We start from the raw sequence: 23,589 nt of genomic DNA on the forward strand, positions 1-23,589 counted from the left end.
GGCCTCATGGTACCTGCTAGTGGTTTTCCTCCTACCAGCGTGCAGCGGGAGTGCTGGCACAGCCTGCTGCCCCTCCCCATCGTTGGCTTTCTGCATCTCCTGTTTTACCTTGCATGGTTCCATTCACTTCACCCAGAACGCGGGACCGCCAGGGTACAAAACCCAAACTCTCCTTTCCCAAGAGGGCTTAACTTAGGTCCACACCGTCCATCATTACAGGTATTAGTTATGGTTCCAGTGCCAAGAAACAAAAATACCAGTTTTCTATCTGAGGCAGCTCAGGCAGCCACTGCTGAAACATCGTTTCTCACTAATAAGGCTGATGAGTGACTGTGGCTTCCCCAAAGGTGCTCTCTCTCCGAGTCCCACCTGTGCTATTTCTGAGCTTCCTCCTAGTGCAGGAGTACCCCTACAGAGGACGGAAGAAAGAAGGCACCATGAGGGCACCCGTGCGCTAGCCCCTGCTCACTCCAGCCCTGCGCAGGCAAGCCCTGGCCTGAGGCTATTCTGGATCAAACAAGGCCCAGTGAAGCCAGATTCTAACAGGCACAGCAAGAGTCAGCTTGTGCTGGGTCTCAGTCGCATCAGCTGGGCTCTGACAGCACCTGGGCTGCAAATATCTGTGGGGCCCTCAGAGTCACACAGGACAAAGGGAGTCTTCTGCACTGTGGCCGGGCCCCCCAGGAGAGCAGCAGGCTGCACATGGACAAGGAAAGCTGGCCGCTCTGACCCAGGAAAGGCCTGAGCTTTGAAAAGCTTTCAGAATGCAGAGCCCCCCAGCTGACCAGACTTTTGGAGCAGAAAGGGGCAGCTGGCCATCGTGCAGGTCTGGCCCTCGCTCTTTGGAGTGACTGCCAGCAGCCCCTCTCTTCCGTGAGCGTGAAACCGAAGTGCAGGCCTTTCCACCTCTGTTCTCACCAAGAACTTCTACTCTTTTGTTTAAATTCTGGCTAAAGAGATGCTTCTCCATAAAAGTGGCCACATAGAACTCTCTACATCTAGGAAGCTCAAAACATCCCAAATTGGCATCTAGCCTCATGTCAGGCTGGCCACTGGACCACAGACCACCTGCCCACGTCTGGCCTTGGGTAAAATTCCAAGGGGAGGAAAATGGCCTGGCCCTGGAGCCTGGAGTGTGGGTCCTCCGTGCCAGCTTCAATGAGAGACAGCCTGAAAAACGGGGGCCCTGATACAAGACAGGCCACTCACTGGGCATGGACGCTAGCCTTCCAAGAGAACGTCTCCTCCGGTCACTCGGCAGCTTCCTTCAGGTGGAGACTGCAACCTTGAGGGGAGGGTGGGCCTGAGCATGAGGGAGAGCCATCCAGAATTCACCAGAAGTTAGCATTCTGGAGCCTGGGGGCCTGCATCTCCACAGGGCTTACCCCGGGCTGCCCTGGCACGGGGCCACACTGCCCTGCTTCCATGCGGGCTACAACTGCCAGCAGAGGGTCAGGACAGACACTGTGGCCTGCAAGTCTACAATGTTTATTTACCGTGTGGCCCTTTGCAGAAGGAAGGTTGCAGGTTCCTGTTCTGAGGGGAAAGGAATTAGACCAAATCTGAAGGCCCCACAATATGCTTCTTAGATGTGGGGAGTTCCGTGTGGCCACTTTTATGGAAAAGCATCTCTTTAGCCAGAATTTTAAAATTCTACACCAAGGGAGAGTGCGGTGTGCACACTAGGTGCCAGCCAGTGAGGCAGCTGTGTGTGTGAACTGCTGACGTCTTCACAGGCCTGTGGAGCAGGTACTGCTGACTATAATCTCTCCTATTTTACAGATGGGAAACAGAAGCACTAAAATATTAAATACGTTGTCCAAGGTTACAAAACTTGTGAGGGCGCAGCTGGGATGGAGTTGTCTGTGCAACAGGATGACTACTCTCCGATTGCCACGATCCTGGAAAAAGGAATTTTCTCTTAACCTAAGAAAGAGTAACCCTGGGTCCACCAGGAGACCTCCCTTGCCTAACTGTCCAAGGGTTAGTCACAGATGTCACAAGGATGTGGTCTGCTTTGATAAAAACTGGCACCTTGATGACAAAGAAGCCTGCCTTTCCACACTGCCTGTCACTTCCTAAGGATTGGGGTAAAAAAATTACAATTGGCCATAAAGACACAAAATGTGTCTCCATGGCAGGCTATGACTTCCTCTCTGGCTGACTTGCCCCTAGGCAGAGATGCAGCCGGGCCGAGAGCATGAGATGTGCCTGGCTCTGTGTCCTGTGGCTGGGGACTGAGGAAGTGCCACTGGAGAGGCAGTGACTTCAGCACACACAAGCCATGTGACACCTTTTTTAAACCATTCCAGAGTAACAGCCCTTCCAGTGCTGCCCATGAAAGGAAGTCTTTTTTGCTCTGTGGGATTCAAGACCTTGTTTATTATTTCCACACACACACACACAAAATCCCCATTAGACTCTAGAAGGACGTGTGAGCTATAAAACTCGTCTTTTAAAAATCACGCGTTTTTTTTTTTTTTTTTTTTTTTTTACCACGGGTCAGCTCTGGTGCGTCTGGAGCCATCCTTCTGGAATGCTCTCTCCTTTGGGGGACGCATACCTGGCCCTTCTCCTGGAACAGGGACAAGACTCAAATGGAACCCCTGCTCTGCTGGGAAGCAGCTTCCTGGGGGCCAGCTGTGCCCTGCAGAGGCTGGGTGATGGTCATTGGGAGGAGCACACGGAGGTGCCTCTGTATTCCAACCCCACTCTTGGCCCCAGTGTCCGGAACTGGACAGGCTGTGACCTGTGTGGGATGTCAAAGGCCAGGAGGCACCTGCACATTTCCGCATGCTGCCAGGAATCAGCAGGGCCCCAGCCCGGTGCCGATGCTCACCAGATTCCCGGGGGACCTGCAGGGCTGAGTGTGCCCCTCTTAACAGTGAGGACTGTCTTAGGAACAATGCTGCAGCCAGGAGCGGACGTGGACGTGGGGCCTCTGTGAGCTCACTGGGGCTGAGCCGGAGCTCCCTTCCTGCCTGCTAGCATCCCACTCAAGCACTCAATTCCTGTAAAACCAAACCAGGATTCCAGCGATGGGAGAAACTGTACTGGAAAACTACAAAAACCATCAGATTCCACTCAGACTCTTCTCTGAGTTGATAATGCTCCAGGCTAAAAGTTCAGATTCCTTTCTGAATCCTGCAGACCGAAGACTTCTCTGGCAACAGTCTGGAGTGTGGAGCTGAGGAAGCGTTACCAGTAGAACAAATGGCCTCCTAGCTCATGTGTTCACGGCTGAATTCCTACCTCTGCCCTGGCCCTCATCCTGCAGCATTACAGCTGGGACCTTTTACATTACCATGTTTCAGAAAAGCCAGGGCCGCTCCTGGCTCATCTGTGTGACCTCAGGGATCATCGGCACGCACCCAGAGAGGCTCAACATCTGTGGCATAAGTACCAAGCGGATGGGCTTCGTTGTCCATCTAGTCCAGACCCAGCAGGGAACCACAACTCAAATCTGATGTCGGGACACTTGCTAAGTTAATTCACAGGAGTCATGACGTTGAGACTCAGACCTCAGCACCTTGTGGCCTGGAGATCACAGAGTCCTTCCTCTAAAGCTGGAGTACTTGGTGACTCTGAGGGGTGAGAATCTGGCTATTTCCTGATGCTGAGCAAAAGTCCACCTGCAGCCACTGAGCTCCTCCAGCCCCCAGCATCCCCAGATAATCTCTGTTCAGACCTCAGAACCACACAACTCAGGCACTTCCTCTCTCACCTGGGACCTGGCAGAGGTTCCAGGTAACTCCCAAGGGCTCAGGGACTCTGCTCTCTGGGATAAATAGAGGTCATTCTTTCATTTCTTGTGACAACAGAACTCCCGTCTCAAAATTCTCCTTTCTCACGCAAGCTCATCAGTAAACTCAGAAGGACAAAACGCACACTCCCTATGAAACCAACTTGCCTCCTTTCATTCTGCTCTTTTCTTAGAAAGGAGAGAAATTTGCCAAGGAGGTTCTCGATGGCAAAGCAGACATGCCTCCTGAAGCAAACATTTAATGTCAGAGTAACCGCTCTGAGTAAATTTCCTTGTTACTCTCTGCTGGGAAAAGGAAGTGCCCTGAGTTTCCCATGGCAGGTCGGCTGCGTCCCAGGCAGCCTCCATTAATATTAAAACCCCAGTCACCTGGAGGTGGACCAAGTAAGAATCCCACAAGTCCCTCATAGATAAATGTTTAACCAAGTCAAAGAGAAAGCACAAAAACAATACTGCTCTCCCTCACCCACCCCAAACTACAGGAGCAAAACACACACCTGCTTTCGTGGGCTGTTTCTAAGTTTGCTAAAATACCCCCCAGTTCTAGTATTAGCCTAGATTCTGGCACTGTACCTTTATGCGAGTTCAGTAGGCATCAGCCCTCATACTCCATGGCTTATATTCAGACTCGAAACACGATTTTTCTTATCATGGCTGGCAAGAAAACAGTGGCTGCACTGCTCAAAGTGTGGAGCAGATGGTCACCTTTGAGGGGCACTGGGTGTGTGTTGGGGGGGGCAGGGGCGTGTACCCAGGCTCCCGGATCCCCAGTGGTCCTCTCCCTCCTGTCCTGGGGCTCACATCCCTCTGTTACACATGCTGTAACCTGAAGGAGAAGGTGGGAGCCTCCAAGTTTGACTTTGGAGGTTTGGTCAGAAAAGATGCTGTGGCTTCTGCCCAGGTCCCGGATCTTTTCCTCTAGGGCACAGCAGGTGAACCACGTACCTGTGGGCCAGATCTGGCCTGCTGCCTAGTTTTCTAAGGCCTATGAGCTAAGAATGGTTTTCGTGTAAATGGCTAAAAAAAATTCAAAGTAAGAGTATTTTGTGACAACACAGAGATGTGTAGTCCAGATTTTGGTATGCAAAAATAAAGCTGTATTGGAACATAGCCACACGAGCTTAGGTGACACCTGCCTTTGCTCTACAAGGGCAGAGTCAAGTAGTTGCAGTCAAGGCTGTATGGGCCCACAGAGCCAAAAATATTTTCTAGCCAGCCTTTTAGAGAAAGAGTGCCAAACTCTGCTCTAAGAGAAGCCAGCTACACGTCCTGAGACATGTGGGCAGTGCTATGGAGAGGCCCACGTAGGAACAGGGTGGCTCACACAGGGCACAGCGACCTATGCAGCAGCACCTGGAAGTAGGTCTGCCCACCCCAGGCAAGCCTTCAGATGACTGCAGCCCCAACGGACAGCTGGGCTGCAACCACAAGATGTTCGAGACCAGCCTGGCCATCATGGTGAAAGCCCATGTCTACTAAAAAGTAGCTGGGCATGGTGGGGGGTACCTGTAATTCCAGCTATCTGGGAGGCTGAGGCAGGAGAAGTGCCTGAACCTGGGAGGCGGAAGTTGCAGTGAGCTGAGATAGGGCCACTGCACTCCAGCCAGGTTGACAGCGCAAGACTCCGTCTCAAAACAAAAAAAAAGTGCAGTGAGAAGACAAATTCACTAGCACGAGATTAATTTCTTATTGCTAAGAAATACAATCTTAGCAATCAGAGGACAGACCAGTGTCCTTCTGTCTGCAGGGACATCAGCTCACACACACTCCAGGTCCACACTGGTCAGGGGATGAAGCTCTGGAGAGCATGTTCCTTAGATGATTTATGACTTTTGTAAACACTTAACAGAGAAGAAACGTGGGGCGGGGTTCAGAAGACACCAATGTGGTGGCAGTGCTGTAACCATCTGAGTCAAGCTGACCCTACATGGAGCACACAGGAGTCCCGACCAGGCAGCTCTGTGTACACTCACGGCAGCAGTTCTCTCGGGCCTGCCAGATGTGGACAGGCGGCTCTTCAATGTGACTTCAGAGTAGTAAGTGTTGTGTTCTTGCCTTTTTAAAACAAAACAAAACAAAACCTCACATGGAGAAGATGAGTAAGGATTGCTCTGGCCAAACATTTCAGATATTTGGCTTGAGAAACTATGTGCAAACTGCAGATCAGAACTAAAGCATTAAGGCATATGGAGTAGAATTAAGGTACTTGCACAAAGGCACAGGCCTACTAACCATACTTAGCTCCTTCCATGGGGACAAACCTCTTCCCAACAGCACCTGGTCGCCACAGTACACTCGGGACCAGAGAACGGCTTTAATCTCCTGTGACCCAGGAACACAGGTATTTGAGATAAGAAATCAGAAGAGCATGAGGGGCCCCAGAAGTACGTACAGCATGTCGGGGCAGTTGTCTGGTTTGTCCAGAAGGCCGCCCTCCATCACGAAGCGAAGGACTTGCTCATTGGACAAGCCCTGGTACGGCTGCTCGGCCAGCGTGGCAATCTCCCAGAGCACAACCCCGAAGGACCTACGGTGAGAAAAGAACTGTGAGGAGCTTGGAAAGGGATGGACTGGACCACGCTGCCCCTTCCTTTCCAGCACTTCTTCCACCCTGAGCAGAGAAACTGTCCTTACTGTGGGGACAGTGCTTGTGAGACAGCAGGCCAGGCCCTGGGCTAAGTGTGGGACATCGTCCTCCCTTAGTTGCTGCTAATGTTCTATGCAGACTAAATTCAGCTCTGGTGGCGGAGCTGAGGAAGGTGACGGTGAGGGCGCTGCATCCCTTGCATGGTCAGGAAGCCCCTGATCTGTGCTTTCAATGCAGAGCATACTGAGTTCAGCATCCACCTAGACCCAGCCATTTACATGGCAGGGCAGTATCTCCTAAACTGGCTTTAGCCCAAGAAGAAAGACATTCTTGTCCCTGCCCCAACTTGGACACTGACTTAATACTCTCAAATGAGGCCTGGGACAGTCAAGCTTTACCAAGCTCCTCAGGTGACTTTTACAATCAGACAGTTTTGGAAACCTCTACCCAAGTAGTTCTCACTGCTGGCTGCACAGGAGAATCTCCTGGGGAGGTTTCTAAACAGACAGAAGCCTGGACACCCAATAGAGCGTCTGATTTGATTGGTCTGGGGTGAGGGCCTGAGTCCTGGAACGTTTAAAAGATCTATGGGGATCTTGAGGTCTAGTCGAGCCAAAGGAGAAGAGAACTCCTGCTGTTCCCCACCCCCAACAGAGCTGGGGGACTGCCAGCCTGGAGGGCCTCTGTGTCACAGGTAGGGGGACCAGGGTGGGCTGCCCTGGCTGGTAGGGGTATCATGGACAAAGAATCCTTAAGCAGAGAAGTTGGCTGGGGAATAACTTCGTAGTGAGCAATTCTGCCATGCATGCAGCTTTGCCTGTCAATTTAAACTACTGGAAAACAAAACAGATAGTACCCGTACACAAATTTCAGACAGAATGTTAAAAAAGACAATGCTGTAATCTGCAAAACAAATGCGCCCCGCAGCGCAAATCTCCATCATTCACAACTTCTCCCTGGCCTGTGTGCCTTTCCACGTGGTTCCCTTCAGTGGAGTAAAGTAGGCTACTTATCAGCAAGCGGCCAAGGGTAGGGGCCAGTGTGGCTTCCGGCTGGACCCGTCCTGAGCTCCAGGTGCTGGCCAAGCCTCATGGAAAAACCTGGGGCAGGGGATTTCCCACCAAGAGCTCTTGGGACCTTGACCTTGTGCCCAAGCCCACAGGGCCCGAGTGTATGAGAACGTTTTATTTGCTTCGCTACTTTTGGTGAATCAGAAATTTTTGTACAAATTGATACTAAAAGTAGATGTTAGACAGAAATAGAATCTTAGCAATCAGAGGACAGACCAACCCAAGGTCCTTTTCTTTTTTTTTTTTTTTTGAGACGGAGTTTCACTCTTGTTACCCAGGCTGGAGTGCAGTGGTGCGATCTCAGCTCACCGCAACCTCCGCCTCCTGGGTTCAGGCAATTCTTCTGTCTCAGCCTCCTGAGTAGCTGGGATTACAGGCACGCGCCACCATGCCCAGCTAATTTTTTGTTTTTTTTTTTTTTTAGTAGAGACGGGGTTTCACCATGTTGACCAGGTTGGTCTCGATCTCTTGACCTTGTGATCCACCAGCCTCGGCCTCCCAAAGTGCTGGGATTACAGGCGTGAGCCACCGTGCCCGGCCACAAGGTCCTTTTCAACTGTAAGTGACCAAGAAATGCTGTCATCTTCATGTTTTGTAAGAGACCCAGAGGCCAAAGCACAGCTTAGAGGCCCGGGCCTAGGGAGCAGAGGCTCTCAGCCAGCTTCGTGCTGGAAGCTCTGCTTTCCACAACCAGCCCAGCCACACGGGCAGCATGTCAGGACCAGCAGGACCTTCACGTTTGAAATGCAGCTTGGTACAGGAAATGACTAGCCTCTCCCACAAAATATTACAGATAAAAAAGGTGCAATCACTAGCTCTCTGCTTTTGCTGACTGTGGGCTGGCTTGGGAAATGGCCTGAGGATGTGGCTCCTCCCAGGACCACTTCTCCTCTTGCCCCTGGCGCCTCTCCGGGCGGTGTCACCGGCCTGCAGGCAGCCAGTTCTCACCGCACAGTTTCCACCCTGGCCCTTGAGGCCCAACTGCTCCACTGTAAGCTCTCCGTGCGTCTCACACTCAACTCTGATTTGTGCCCTGTTCTTCCTCTGGCTTCCCTGCAGCTGATGCCCATTCCAACCAAGCAGTCCACCTGCTGTCACCCATGCCCTCAGCCTCCTCTGTGTCCCACTGCAACCTGTCCACTCAGGTTCACATCTGTCCAAGGTCTGGCACCCTCCTTCCATCCCCCAGCACTCCCTCAGTGTGAGAATCCTCCTTCCCTGGCCCACCACACCCCTCTCCTCTTTAGCTCCAGCACCTTGCTCAATGCAGGCGTATACTCCGGAGAACAAAAACTTCTTCAAGCACAGCTCTAATCACCCTCCAGTTCAGAAACCTTAACAGGATTTGCAGAATCCTAATAACAGGGCTTGCAGAATTAGTCCGGAATCCCTAACACAACGGCTGAGGCCAGCTTGATCGCTCTGCAGCCTATGTCCCCCGACGAAAACCCACCAACCCCACCTGCAGCAGGTGCTCCCCTCTGCCATGCCCACCCAGCATCCCCACTGCCAGGAATCCCCCCCTTCCTAGTGCTCCTTTTGTGACAATCCATACTTAGGGTGCTGCTCACATGACCTCGTCTCTTCTGTGAAGGCTTCTGCAACCCCCAACTGTCAGGATCACTTCCTCTTCTCCACAAGACTTTTACCTTCGAGGACCAGGATGATGACAATGACATCATCATCAACATCATCATCCCTGCATCTTCCATACCCCGAGAGCCTTATCATCTCACACAGGCAACAGTGCAGGAGGTAGAAGACCCAGCTCTCCAGAAATGCTTGTCGAGTTGAACCGCAAAGGCTATCCCCTGAGCAAATCTTGTCTGAGCTCAGCATCACCTGTCACTGAGGGCCACTGAGTACTGGAGTCTATCATCCTTCACAGCTTAATGTGACAACAGCAAGGTGTGGATACAGAACAATCTCTACCCAATACCAGTTGCTACAGGAGCCATTTAAACATCTATTCAGGTACCACAGACATCCCTAGACAGACCTCGCCTTACAGATGACACAACCAAAGCCCAGAAGAGCTCTGAGATTCGACCAAGGCCACACAGCCAGTCAGAGGCACTGAGAATAGGCAACACCTCTGTTTTTCAAAGCGGGTACTTTACTATGTGGTGCTGGCTATTCATGCCTTCATATAAAATGGGTTTAATCTTCAAACATTAGATAAATGTCTGTGTAAAGCTCTTTCTAATTAGGAACACTGAGGTTGTTTCCCTAGGGAGCAGACCCGCTGCTGTGAGTCCCCCGCCATGTCTGTGCTGGCTGGAGGCAGCATTCAGTAACTACGCTTCCCCACACCAGGAGGGGACAGTGGCAATGGCCCATTCACCAGCAAATTAAAACCTACAGAGAAATCCACATTCCCCACAGATGACCACTAGCCATGAAAGCAGCAAATGACCTTGGCTATTTGTGACTATTTGGAAAGCTTCTTAATAAGAAATAAAGATTATGTGTAGGGTGATCCAGATGCTCAGGAAAAGGGCAGTTTTCTAGGCTGTGGGGTGCAGCTGCCCGGTCCTTTGACTGGTTTCCTCCGTGCCTAGAGGGCACCTTTGTCATTTTAGAGGGACATGGCACTACAGGGAGCTGCAGGGAGAGCAGCCACAGTGCCCAAGGGCCTGGGAATGAAGTCTTCGAAGACAGCAAGAACCTGGAGATGTTCTGGCTAGAAAACAGACACACTTCCTTAGATGACTCCAAGACCTGTCTATCAAGAACAGAGCAAGGTATGCAATTGTGTTACAGACAGACGGTCCAGTGGGTGTCACAGAGAGGCTGATGGAAGCAAAACACGAGCGACTTGTTAAGAACAAGGATGTCTAAAGGATGAGGCTGGCCTGCCTTTGTGGGGAAGTGAACATGGAGTATCTGGAAACATCTTAGCAGAAGCTCAACCACCAGTTGTCAAAGATGCTGTGGGTGCCATTTGGGGACTGGGCCTGATCGCAGGGATACTTTCCCAAATCCTAAAATTCTGGGGTCTCTTCTACAACGTCAAATAAAATTCTGTGTTTCTTTCTAGATTTCAACTATCTAGGAATCACTGCTCTGTGCTGCTGAACACAACCTAAAATTACTTCCATTCTTTTGAGAGGGACAGCTTTAGTTTAGAGCCTGGACAGCTGAGAAACCTACTCCAGTGTCCTAGCCCTCCTGACCTGTGTGATCCTTAAAGCCTGTGTTAAACAAAATAAACCTGAAGCACTGTCAATGCCTGAGCATGTCATGGAATGAATATCAAATGCCCATTCATGTTTATACAGATCTTTTCATATTGGTTCATAGTAGTTATGTAGTCAAATGGAAAGAAACTGGCATTAAACACCCTATATGTCCCTTTGCTGCTGCTTGTAGCAATAACTGCTAGCCAGAATTTGAGTAAAATTCGCCTGTGAGATATTTACAACACGTTATCATCCTGTCCTGCCTCTGTTCTCCCTGGCTTTATAGTTTCCTATTTTATTATACTACAAGCTGAGCTCCAAGGTCTTGGAGGCATGAAACCTAGAACAAATAGATGCATGCACGTACCCAGGCTTGCCCTCTCCCCACGATCCCAATCTCTAAAAACTGTGCACAACATTTTGATTTAGCAGTAAAGAGATAACCATCTTGGACAAGCTGACTGTAAAACAGATCTCAAACTTGAGCTCGAGAAGCAATCACGCTTTGCCAGGTCACATTCAAATGCTATTTCCAATTTGCACCTGTCTTCAAAATAAGATCCAAGGCCCTTGAACTGTGAAAGGTTTACGAGGTTAAAAAAAAGATGACGTCAGTCACTACTGAAATAGTTCCTCTGCGGTCATCCAGACAGTTGGAGTAAACAGCTACCATTTCTGTAACACAACAGCAACGGGATCCCCCCAGAGGAAAGCCACGACACTAGCTGACATTCTAGAAGGTGCCTGTGCCAGGGCCTCAGGCTGCCAAGAACCTCGGTTGTATTTAAGAACCTGACCTCTTCTCCACAATGTTGCCGAGGAACCACAATAAATAATACCACCGAGAAGCCTCCGATCCCGAGGCCGATGAGCTCCCACCGGAAGACGCTGTTTACGATTAAGGGAGACGTCTTGCTTCCCATAACCATCCCTGGGTCAACAACGGTGGATGCCCACCGAAAGACAGGCAGCAGATGGAACCAACAGGAAAATACCAGCAGGATTCATAAGCTTTGGGTCTCAATAAAGCACTGTCTACGATCTGAAGGTGAGATCAGGCGAGGCAGAGAGAGGTCTGTTTATTGAGAAAGAGGAAAAGAGAAAGAAGGCAGGCAGGAGAGAAACAAAAAGAGGTGATGGCTTCTGGCACATCCCAGCCCCTGGAAACATATTGATACGCTGAAGACAGACAGAAATGTCGGTCCCGCAATTTCTTTAGAGTTCCACAAATGCCCTTCTGCCCTGATAACAGGAACACCTCCATGATGAAGGAGTGTGGCTCACACAACACTGAGGTAACACTGGAAATGGGAGACAATGAACAGAGAAAGCCAAAGCCCTGGAGACTGAGCTGGTGGGACTTGTGGAGGCCAGGGGGCTCCAGGCACGCACTGCAGCAAAGGCTCTCATACCAGACGTCCGAGTGAGTGGTGAAGACTCCATCCTTGAGGGACTCGGGAGACATCCAGCGCACAGGCAGCAGCCCCTTCCCTCCTTTCCGGTAATAGTCTGTCTCATAGATATCTCGTGTCATACCAAAATCTGTAAGGGGAAGAGAGGGTGCAGAGTCACACGCTGTGGCTGCTACTGCCGCCACAGAGGACCCTACACTCATTATGTGTGGACAGACACAAGGCAAGACACAGACACGCTCCACTTTAAGGTGGCCAAACTGCAGGGTTTGCAGTTTTATAAGGCAGAGACAGTAAGGGATGATTAGTCACACGACGAGCAAACACCATGCGATCACCACCTTTAATACATTTATAATCTGATTCCCTTAAGAAGTTAATTCCCTTATTCCATTTAAAATGAGAGGCAGTCTGAGTGCAGCAACTCAACGCCTGCAATCCCAGCACTTTGGGAGGCCATGGCAGGAGGATCACTTGAGCCCAGGAATTCAAGATCGGCCTGGGCAACACAGCAAGACCATATCTGTATAACATAAAAAACTAGCCAGGTGTGAGCGGGGTTGTGCGCCCACAGTCCTAGCTACTTGGGAGGCTAAAGTGGAAGAATCACTGGTGTTCTAGAGGTCGAGGCTGCAGTGAGCCATGATCACACCACTGCACTCCAGCTTGGGTGACAGTGAGAACTTGTCTTGAAAATAAAAATAAAAACAGAGGCAGTGTAAAAATTAGAGTCTCATGATTTATGAAAATACATAGTACTGCAGAGATCAACAGTCATTTATACATGCTTTAAAAACCTGACCAAATCAACAGGAGAGTACAGATGCTTATTTACTTGGTAGCACTGCCCCATCATTAGAGAAAAGTAAATAATTTCACTGCTTGATAAGGGGGAAAATATTCAGAGTAACAGTTCATGATGACAAAAGTACCCGGGGTAAGATGCCGAAGAGACGCTATTTATGAGGCCCCTGAAGCTATTACTCAATACTGTTTTTCAACATAATACTCCCACTCATTTTTGAAAATGTCTTCCATTTTCCATGTCTCCAGAAGATTTCACATAATTATGTTTGATGGCAGGCTCACTTCATAATCCTAAATTATTGCTGCTTTGTCAGATTTTGATTCTGCACTCAATCATACAACCTTTTCTTACGTGAACTCTTCCATCCTCCTTCCCAGGAGAAAGAGCTGCTCTACTTTAAAATGCTCATTTATGCCTCTAACTCGTGCCACAAGGAAGTAAGGCTACAAAAGCAAACCCAGAGAACAGTTCCTTGGACTTGAACCAACATAATTTACTTGTGCCATGCTACGGGCCATCAAGCTGGGTCTGGTAAAATTACTGGTCATAATTGTCATCCATGAGACACTGGGCATCGGAAAAACATCTTGAACCCTTGTGAAGAATGAAGTGCGAAAGTGTTATCTGTGAATTGATCCAGTGACATGCAAATGGGGGAATTTGCCTTTACTTGCACAAGGTGGGAAAGAAGGAATCCTGCTAAAAAACACAAATGATCTTCCTCAGCACAAATGAAAACTCTAAATTCTAGGAAGAAAAACCATGATTAAAAAAGAAAAATCACTATAAATATGCCATGCAGTTCAACAGCAAACATGATCCCTACTGATTTGCATTTAAAATGGCAATTGGCACAAAAGACACCTCTCCCCGTGTGATGCAAAGTGGGAGAAACTGAGTTCCTCCTGTGTGCCAGGAGGGTGGGAAGGAAGACGCAGACAGGAACTACCATCTGTAGAGGCCCTGCCCTGTGCCAGGCACGGGCTACTGCTTTCCTGCACCCAGTTCTTCTCACAATCCCAAGGGGTCTGCGACATTATCACCCCTATTTCTGAGGTGAAGAAATTGAGGCTCCATGATGTAAGGCACCTGCCCCAAGTCTCCCATCCATTAGTGGCAGAACTGGCCCACCTGGCTCCCCAGTCCCTGTGCTCTCCCCTGTGCTGGGCAAAGGGAGCTGGCTGGCATTTCCATGGGGACAATTGAGTTCTACAGAGAGGGAAGGAGGAGCCAGCTGGGTGCACAAAGGAAGCCCAGCCAAGATGAGGGCAGCTCTTTCCCGGGAATCCTGGGGCAGTACGGGGTTCTATTCCTTCTCTGAGGGCTGCCCAGCTTCACAGGGCACCAAATGTGAGGACGCCTCAACGTGCCAAACCTAGGGACACACTGCTGGATCCTGAACAAGGAACTCTGATGACAGAGGGATGTGGGCTCTGGGACATGGCTCTGTTTCAATACCTTTAGCTCCTACAGAGGAGAAAAAAGAAAGACACGTACCCCTACTTTAGAAACCATTCTTGGCCGGGTGTGGTGGCTCACGCCTATAATCTCAGTACTTTGGGAGCCTGAGGCGGGTGGGTCACCTGAGGTCAGGAGTTTGAGACCAACTTGGCTAACGTGACACCCTGTTTCTACTAAAAATACAAAAAATTAGCTGGGCATGGTGGCATGCGCCTGTACTCCCAGCTACTCAGGAGGCTGACGCAAGAGAATCGATTGAACACAGGAGGCAGAGGTTGCAGTGAGCTGAGACCGTGCCACTGCACTCCAGCTTGGGCAAAAAGAGCAAAACTCTTGTTTCAGAAAAAAACATTCTCTAAAAGATTCTCATTATTCATTCAAGGGCCAAAACATTTCATTCAAAAATCGCTACTAAAGGAAAAAAATATGTTACCAAAGGAAGGTAAACACTTCCACAATAGGCAGTTCAAGAACTAGACGCAGAGGTCATTTGAAATAGCTTCCTTTGGATATGAAATCTCCCCTGCAGTTTCTCAGGGTAAATATTTGGTATTTTTCTAAACTATCATCATATCATAGTGGAAAGATGAGAATCCTGGTAAAACCAGGTGGTTTCCTGAGCACCCTGATGTTATGTGTATTTTCATTAGGCAGATTAAAAGACCAAAGTAAAAACACAAGCCTAAAGGCTGAAGTGGGTTTTAACCATTGCCAGAAATTCAATCCAACCCCTTTTTCTGGTGTGAGGGTGGGTGGTAGCAGCAAGGGTGTCTAAGCAGTAGGCTGCTGAGCTAAGAGCAGGACAGTAATTGTTGGGGAAGAGCGGTCCAGAGCTTGGAGGCTGGCCACCTCAGCTGTGAAATGCATGAGCAGTGATCACCCCTCACCTAAGGGACTGCCACGCCAGCTCCTGCCACTGCTCCTGCTCCACGCAGGGGCTTCATCATTAGGGCGGCTTGCCTCTTAGAAAACAATGTGGACCCCTGGAAGGAGAGACCATTGCTCCTTAGAAGCTAGGAAAATCGGAGGGATGAATGTAAGGTTGGACAGTGAGTTTTTATTCCCAAGTCCAAATCTGAAGACACTGTCTTGATTATTTCTGTAACCAATGCAAAGAAGTGTTCTACCAGGAAATGCCTCAACAGTCAGGAGAGGCAGCCTCAGGGACCATGCCCAGTACCTGAACCACCGTGTCCATGATCTATCAGCACTGGGACCAACTGTGCCAGGTTTGTGACCATCAACTGGAGACAATGACATCATTCCCAAGAAAAGAGTGCCCGCACTCAAGGCACACATTAGAAAACCTCTCCAGGGGGCAGATGAATGCCAACAAGGGCCAGTAAGTTTAGTTCTTCCTCAGATCTGGAAAGCTAAGGACACACCTCCAATTTTGACCGTGAAATCTTCGGCAACCATGCAATTCCGGGCGGCCAGGTCTCTGTGGACGAACTTGTTGGCGTTGAGGTATGCCATGCCGTCTGCAATCTCTCCAGACATCTGAATCATCTTGCTTAGGCTTGGAGGTGCTAGGACTGGATTATTCTGTCAGAGATTTTAAAAAAATTCACATGAGAATTTTGGATTTTTTTTCCACGCCAATTTCTTTCAAGGTTTGCAGATCATCTTTGTTCAATCTGGGCACTAAGGGTTGTTCACGCTAAGAAACCAGGTCTTGCTGGGAAGGCACAAAGCATCATGGAGAGCATGGCACCTGCTCGCTCCCTGCAAGCTTATCTGTGCCCTCTCCCTGACCACGTCACAGAGCTGCTGAGGGAAACACCAATTCGCACTCTCTAGGACCAGCATTTTCTACTTTGGGTATGGCAAAGACTATTTAAAGGCCAAGCATGGTGGCTCACGCCTGTAATCCCAATACTTTGGGAGTCCAAGTCTAGCGGATCACCTGAGGTCGGGAGTTTGAGACCACCCTGGCCAACATGGAGAAGCCCTGTCTCTACTAAAAATATAAAAATAAGCTGGGTGTGGTGGCACACACCCGTAATCCCAGCTATTTGGGAGGCTGAGGTAGGAGAATCACTTGAACCTGAGAGGCAGAGGTTACAGTGAGCCAAGATTGAACCACTCCACTCTAGCCTGGGCAACAAAGCAAGATTCCATCTCAAAAAAAAAAAAAAAAAAAAAAGGAATATAACAAAACTGCAGGGTAAGCACACACATTTTATACTTGACATGAGATAGAGAAAATTTAAATCTGACCCATCTAAAGGTGAATTTTAGTTCTGAAAGGGATTTAAGAACTTCAGTAATCATCACCCCATCCTCTTATTTTATATTGAGGACATTGAGGCCCAGGAACCTGTAGCACTGTCTGAGGACCACAGGCAGCCAGGACCAAGGCTATGTGTTCTGAATATTTTTTGTGTGTGTGAAACTGGGAAGGAAGGGAGTGAGTTTTGGAGTTTTCAGAGTTGCCGCAAAGGATGCTGGCGAGAGATACTCTGCCAAGTCTCCGGTCACCTGTTTCATAAAGCTTTTCTCCTTCATGCTGGCTTCTGTATTAAAGTCAGCTAATAGTTGGGAGCGGTGACACATACCTGTAATTCCAGCACTTTGGGAGGTGGAGGTAGGTGGATCACCTGAGGTCAAGAGTTTGAGACCAGCCTGGCCAACATGGTGAAACCCTGTTTCTACTAAAAATACAAAAATTAGGTGGGGATGGTGGTGCACATCTGCAATCCCAGCTACTCAGGAGACTTAGGCAGGAGTGCTTGAACTGGGGTGGCAGAGGTTGCAGTGAGCTGAGATCACACCATTGCACCCCAGCCTGGGCCACAGAGCAAAACTCCATCTCAACATGAATAAATAAATAAAAATAAGGTGAACCAGGAAGAGGCACTAACACCCAGGGGTGCTGGGGACCAATACTTGGCGAAGCAGAGGGTGGGAGTGTTGTAAGCTGCCCTGCTTGGAGCCCAGTCCACACTTGGCCTTGTGGCTCTCACAGAACCCCAAACACCATGTGCTGTAAATAAATGAAGTCATATCTCAACAGGTTCTTGGAACTAAAATTAAGAAACTGTCACTTGGGAGATGATTAAGTTGCCGATTAAAAGAACATTGAAAAAAAAAAAAAAGCCCAAACAAAGAACAGCAAAAGAATTTCAGCTGGGCGTGGTGGCTCAAGCCTGTAATCCCAGCACTTTGGGAGGCTGAGGCAGGTGGATCACGAGGTCGAGAGATCGAGACCATCCTGGTCAACATGGTGAAACCCCGTCTCTACTAAAAATACAAAAAATTAGCTGGGCATGGTGGCGCATGCCTGTAATCCCAGCTACTCAGGAGGCTGAGGCAGGAGAATTGCCTGAACCCAGGAGGCGGAGGTTGCGGTGAGCCGAGATCGCGCCATTGCACTCCAGCCTGGGTAACAAGAGCGAAACTCCGTCTCAAAAAAAAAAAAAAAAAATTTCCAAAGGGGCTGAGAAGGGGAAGTTACTACTTCTAAGGAATAAGCAGACACACCCCACAGGTAGCAAAGTCAGGGTCAAAGGAGGACAACAGACCCATACGCAACCAAATGAAAACGCAGTTGTTGCTGGCTTTATCTCTCAGCATTTATCTACCAGTTTATTTGTAGAATTAATTACTCATAAGTCACGCCCACATGTTAAAACGCTGGCCTGTAGGTTAATACTACAGAGCAGGGAGACACCAAGGTGACTCATGAAAAATTGCACAGGACTCTAGCAGGTTTAGAATTTGAAGCTCATAACCTGAAGTGAATTTTTTAGGAAACTAAGTAGAAATCCTGCAGCTGAGGTGGGATCATTCATTCACAAGCACAAGCAAGAAACTAACTCTGGATCAATCCTGAAACGTGAACATAGAGTCTGAGAAAGCCAGATTCCCAGTTGCAAAAACAGTGCTGGGGAAGGAAAGGGTTGCTGTGTGTGTGTGTGTGTGTGTGTGTGTGTGTGTGTGTGTGTGGCAGGGGATGGGTGTTATGAATGAGTGACCATCCTGTGCACAGAGCTCGGTGGGAAATCACCCAGGAACTTCCCAGATACAAGGGCAAGAATCCAGGCAACCTAACCTTGAAGTTTAACATGTATTTACTGACAGAGTGTCTGCCACAAACGCAGCCTTGAGCCACATGCTTGGACTGAAATGAAAAGCTCAACACAACAGGGTAGAGGGGGGTCTCACTCCAACAACAACACAACACAACACACCACACCAAGAGAGAAGGCACGCAAGGACCTGAGTCAAGGCATCGAGGAGCCGGCAGAGGAGATGGTTACTGGAGTGGGCAGGGATGGTTCGGGGAGGGAGTGGCACTGGCCTGGCCTGGCAGGTGGACACTGATGTGGGGAGGGGACTGGGGGCAGAGGGAATGCAGGAACAAAGGCACAGAGGGAGAGAGCAGAGGGGATCCAAGGAATAGGAAATTCCCCTCACAAAGATCAGAGTCGGACTCTAGTTGGGGAAATCCTTTGCATAAATGACCTATAACCAAGCATGCAGTAAGAAACAATGGACGCTGAAAAGCAAACTGATTTAAAGACACAGCATCTTCTTGCAGGGAGGTTCTAAAGGAAAGCGCAGAAAGCAACATGCAGTATTAGTGGAAATCGAAACTGACCTCCGTTTCTGGCCTCAGAGACCGGAGATAACTCTTGAGATCGCCCCGTGTCATCAGTTCCATGATGACCAGTGTTGGCTGGCCCTGGGACACCACACCCAGCAACCGCACCTGGGAGGAATCAAAAAGAGAAAGACTCAGAGGGTCAGGGTGGCCCTTGCTGGTGCCTGTGTTGTCTCGAACTGTCTCTGTGGTACCGCAGCCTGGTCTGAGCAGAGGGGTCTAAAGGTAACAGTGAGGCAATGGGGTACCTATCCAGAAGGCAAAGGCAAAAGATGCGAAACTCACGGGTGGAGCCAAGAAAGAACACACTGGGGGCGCTTATGTAAGACTCTCTCCCTGTGCTGCATTTTGGCCTTTCAGGAACATTCTCTTACCACATGGTGACAATTGAACTCCTTCATCACAGAAGCCTCGTTGAGAAACTCGATCCTCTCGCGCATGCTTGCGGCCTCGTTCACCGTTTTAATGGCCACTCTGGTTTCAGGTTCATCTTTCACCACACCCTTGGCAACTCCTTCATAGACCATCCCAAACGACCCCTGCCCAAGCTCCCGGCTCATGGTGATCTTCTCCCGAGCCACCTCCCACTCATCAGGAATGTACACTGGAGAAGAAACCGTAATTAAAGCAGGTACAGAAACAAGGCCTTAGAACGTGCTCTGGGGGAACTCTAAGCCAAAGGATGTAAGATGCCACTTCCTTAAACCCACAAAGGAGAATACCAGGAGGCGATGGCATGGCTGGCTCTCAACTTTCCACATGCTGTGGATCCGAGTAAGAAAACTGTACAGTGAAGTTCTAGTAGTTCAGGTATTTGAGGATTTCAAGATAATTTGAGGATACTAACACCATATAAGGACCAGAACAAAGCAAAGAAGCCTAGCACAGGAAAGAAAGCAGTTGTTTCATTTCTTTTCAGCAAGTAAAAATACATTTTTGAGAAAAGCAAATTAACCATAGGGTATAGAGAAACTGAATGAAATGGTCAAACAGGATTTTACTCATCTTCATTAGCAAATTAAAATGCCAATGTGAAAAGGAGGACAGCAGCAGGGAGACAGAGACGAGTTCTTATTCTGGGTTGGGAAGGTCAGAGTTGCGTGTGAGAGGTGATGATGATGCGTGAGATGGATGGATCCAAAAGAGGTGTCAGGGCCCTCAACACAGATGCTAGGCCTGGGCTATCTAACATGGTAGCTGGTCCCCACATGGGGCTACAGAGCGCTCCATGTGGCCAGTCCAATTTGAGATGTGCTGTAAGTGTAAATAAAATACACACAGGATTTCAAAGACTAGCCAAAAAAAAAAAAAAAGTGAACTATTTAGGTCACTTTAATACTGACTGCATGTTAGAATGGATAATATTTTGGATATACTGGGTTCAATAGCACATATTATTAAAATGCATGTGATCTGTTTCTTTTTACTTTTAAAAAACATGGCTACTAGAAAATTTGAGGTGACACAGGCGAACTGCATTATTGGTAGGATTACTCTAGTCACAGTGTCTCCCAGCCTTGGCTTTGATGGCTGGATATCTGATGAGGTGCAGAAGCAACTCAGCTCTGAGGCTGAGGAAGAGACCTGGCGGTGCCCAGCATGGAGAGGCAATTAGGCAGCTGATGTGCAGAGGCATTTCCAGGGCTCTTGGCCTGGGCTCTGTGAACTCAGGGACCTCCACCACTGGGTCAAGATTTGGGAGGAATGCATGGAAATACCGAGCCTGAATAGGATTTCTTCTCCAGGTTCTGTTTCTGTTTAGATTCTATCTGGTTTAAGAAAACAAATAAATGGGCTGTGTGTGGTGGCTCATGCCTGTAATCCTAGACCAAAATGGGAGGACTGCTTGAGCCCAGGAATTTGAGACCAGCCTGGGCAACATGGCAAAACACTATCTCTATTAAAAAATTTGCGCCGGGCGCGGTGGCTCAAGCCTGTAATCCCAGCACTTTGGGAGGCCGAGGCGGGTGGATCACGAGGTCGAGAGATCGAGACCATCCTGGTCAACAAGGTGAAACCCCGTCTCTACTAAAAATACAAAAAGTTAGCTGGGCATGGTGGCGCGTGCCTGTAATCCCAGCTACTCAGGAGGCTGAGGCAGGAGAATTGCCTGAGCCCAGGAGGCGGAGGTTGCGGTGAGCCGAGATCGCGCCATTGCACTCCAGCCTGGGTAACAAGAGCGAAACTCCGTCTCAAAAAAAAAAAAAAAAAAAAAAAAAATTTGCCAGGTATGGAGGCACACACCTGGAATGCCAGCTACTCGGGAGGCTGAGACCGGAGAATTGCCTGAGCCCAGGAGGTCAAGGCTGCAGTGAGCTGAGACTGTGCTACTGCACTCTAGCCTGGGCAACAGAGCGAGAACCTGTCTCAAAAAAATGAATGAATGAATGAATGAACGAGTAAACAAACAAATGAATATTTCTAGGCAGGAAGGAAGGCAAAATAAAAAGACGGTCAGAAAGACAAAACCAAACCAAACAGAGGCTCGATTCTACACCTCCAAATGGGTAGGGTAAAAATGAAAATAAAATCAACCTATTCCATAAGATCCATATGAAATGTCACTAATTCCTCTGACGCTAATATCCTTGCCTGACAGGACCTGCCACCAGGCTCTATCATCCACCGACTATTGGGAGGTGGTGGTCCTGGCTCAGAAAGGAAGTGGAGACGGTTTTCAGATGCTGATCCTGGGCCTGTGACTACTTTTGCTTTCATGCTTTCAGCTGCTGATCCTGGGCCTATGGCTGGATGTGAGAGGCTGACAGCTGTACCCCAACATCTCCATATCCCAGCTATTGACCCTTAAGTGATGTCTCAAAGGAGAGATGCTTCTTGTAAATTAGGCCCAGGAGGGACACCACCAATTTAGACCTCCAAGGAGTGTCCAATATGAACTTTATTAATCATCTTGAGTTTTCTATACATTTTTGTATTTCATAGTACATATGTTTCAAGGGTTTCATGGATGGAACTCGGCCCTCCAGTTGGCATACGTGGTTTGCACCCCAGAAGAAGAGGTGTGTGCTCGTCAGGAGAGTAAGTATGCAAGACAAATCAGGAGATAAGGCTCTTCACAATGCCCCTCAAAAAGTATAAAGAGTCACTGTGTCCAGCCATTTATTTCTGAGAATCCAGGCTTGCTTTTAAATATTACCTATGTAGCCTGCCATAAAACACCGAGTTAAAACCAATCACATTCATTCCCTGGGAGGTCCCTGAAGTCAATACCCTCAATCCTTTTCTCGAAATTCAACCCAACAGCTCTGACTTTAAGCAGCAGTCCCCAGTGCCACCAGCCTGGAGTGGTTTCTGTGCACAATGTTAGCACTTTCCTGTAGGGGATTTTCAATGTACTCTGGAGAATGGTGGCATGCAGATTAGCTCTGGGAAAAAGAAGTTTTTAAAGCACCTTTGAACTGCAATGTCATTTTGTCACCCCTTGAGGAAACTGGCTATAAGGTGCTTGTCAAAGGCCAAATAAATTAAGTTCAAATACGGTGACACTGTTCCCACCTGTCGGCCTGGGTGCCAGTACGTTTGTTTTTGTTTTAATGAATACAAAGACATATTATGAAAGCATTCTGGAAAAATACAAAATGTGAATTTAAGTCACCATGAGAATCTGATTTTATTGTACGGATGCTTTCTGTTCCTGGACACTTCATAATCAAAAGCTACGCAGGCCAACCTCTGATGCTGTGTTTCAAAGCAGGGTAGCTTCTCCGGTAGAGCATAGTCCACCCTCACAGAAGGGGGAAGTGGTCTTGCCTTGTTCCTATCAATTCCATTATCTGAATTGATCTGAATTGATCTCCCTGCCTTATTGGTTTTCTTTTAAAAAGCTATTTTTCATAGAAACAATGTGTATCTATCTTCTTGCTGGACTTTGATTTTTTAAGAGACAATTTCGCTCTGTAGTCTAGGTGGTAGTGCCATGGTGGGATTCTAGCTCTTTGCAGCCTTCAACTCTTGGGCTCAGGTAATCCTCTCACCTCAGTCTCCTGAGTAGCTAGGACTACAGGTGCATGCAACCACATCTGGCTTTTCTTTTAAAGTGAAAGTTCCTCTGCACAAGTAACAACTCTTTTAACTGTGGTGTGCATCCGTTCAGAATGTTCTCTCTGCCTTATATACACATGCATACAGATGTATGCATGCATATATTACTATTTTTTTTTTTTTTTTGAGACGGAGTTTCGCTCTTGTTACCCAGGCTGGAGTGCAATGGCGCCATCTTGGCTCACCGCAACCTCCGCCTCCTGGGTTCAGGCAATTCTCCTGCCTCAGCCTCCTGAGTAGCTGGGATTACAGGCACGCACCACCATGCCCAGCTAACTTTTTGTATTTTTAGTAGAGACGGGGTTTCACCTTGTTGACCAGGATGGTCTAGATCTCTTGACCTTGTGATCCACCTGCCTCGGCCTCCCAAAGTGCTGGGATCACAGGCTTGAGCCACCTCGCCCGGCCTCATATATTACTATTAAAAAACAAATTTGTGAGACCTTTATGTAGACAGAAATAATGTCCTTATTATTCTGCACCTGATTCCCATTCAGAGGAGGCTGCTTTTGATTGACTTTACTGTAAACTGAATTAGAAATGATTAAAGAACCCACAGTAAAACCCTACAAAGTGTAACAGTATTTTCACATTATCAAAGTATTTTCACATGTTTTCTCATTTGATCACGATAATCA

At 48.5% G+C, this 23,589-nt stretch overlaps 1 protein-coding gene across 3 annotated transcripts in view; it reads right to left on the reverse strand.

The window, feature by feature from the left end:
• Positions 1 to 23,589, reverse strand: part of IGF1R (insulin like growth factor 1 receptor) — a 313,961-nt gene that overhangs the window by 7,519 nt on the left and 282,853 nt on the right. For all 3 annotated transcript variants that reach the window (XM_003940530.4, XM_074400083.1, XM_010351229.3), the window contains 5 exons: positions 19,264 to 19,493; positions 18,887 to 18,997; positions 15,669 to 15,828; positions 12,015 to 12,144; positions 6,156 to 6,290 (listed from right to left, as the gene is read on the reverse strand). In XM_003940530.4, the coding sequence (XP_003940579.3) occupies positions 6,156 to 6,290; positions 12,015 to 12,144; positions 15,669 to 15,828; positions 18,887 to 18,997; positions 19,264 to 19,493 (766 nt within the window). The remainder of the gene's footprint in view (positions 1 to 6,155; positions 6,291 to 12,014; positions 12,145 to 15,668; positions 15,829 to 18,886; positions 18,998 to 19,263; positions 19,494 to 23,589) is intronic.

Source organism: Saimiri boliviensis, chromosome 5 (genome assembly GCF_048565385.1).
Source record: "Saimiri boliviensis isolate mSaiBol1 chromosome 5, mSaiBol1.pri, whole genome shotgun sequence".
NCBI lineage: Eukaryota > Metazoa > Chordata > Mammalia > Primates > Cebidae > Saimiri > Saimiri boliviensis.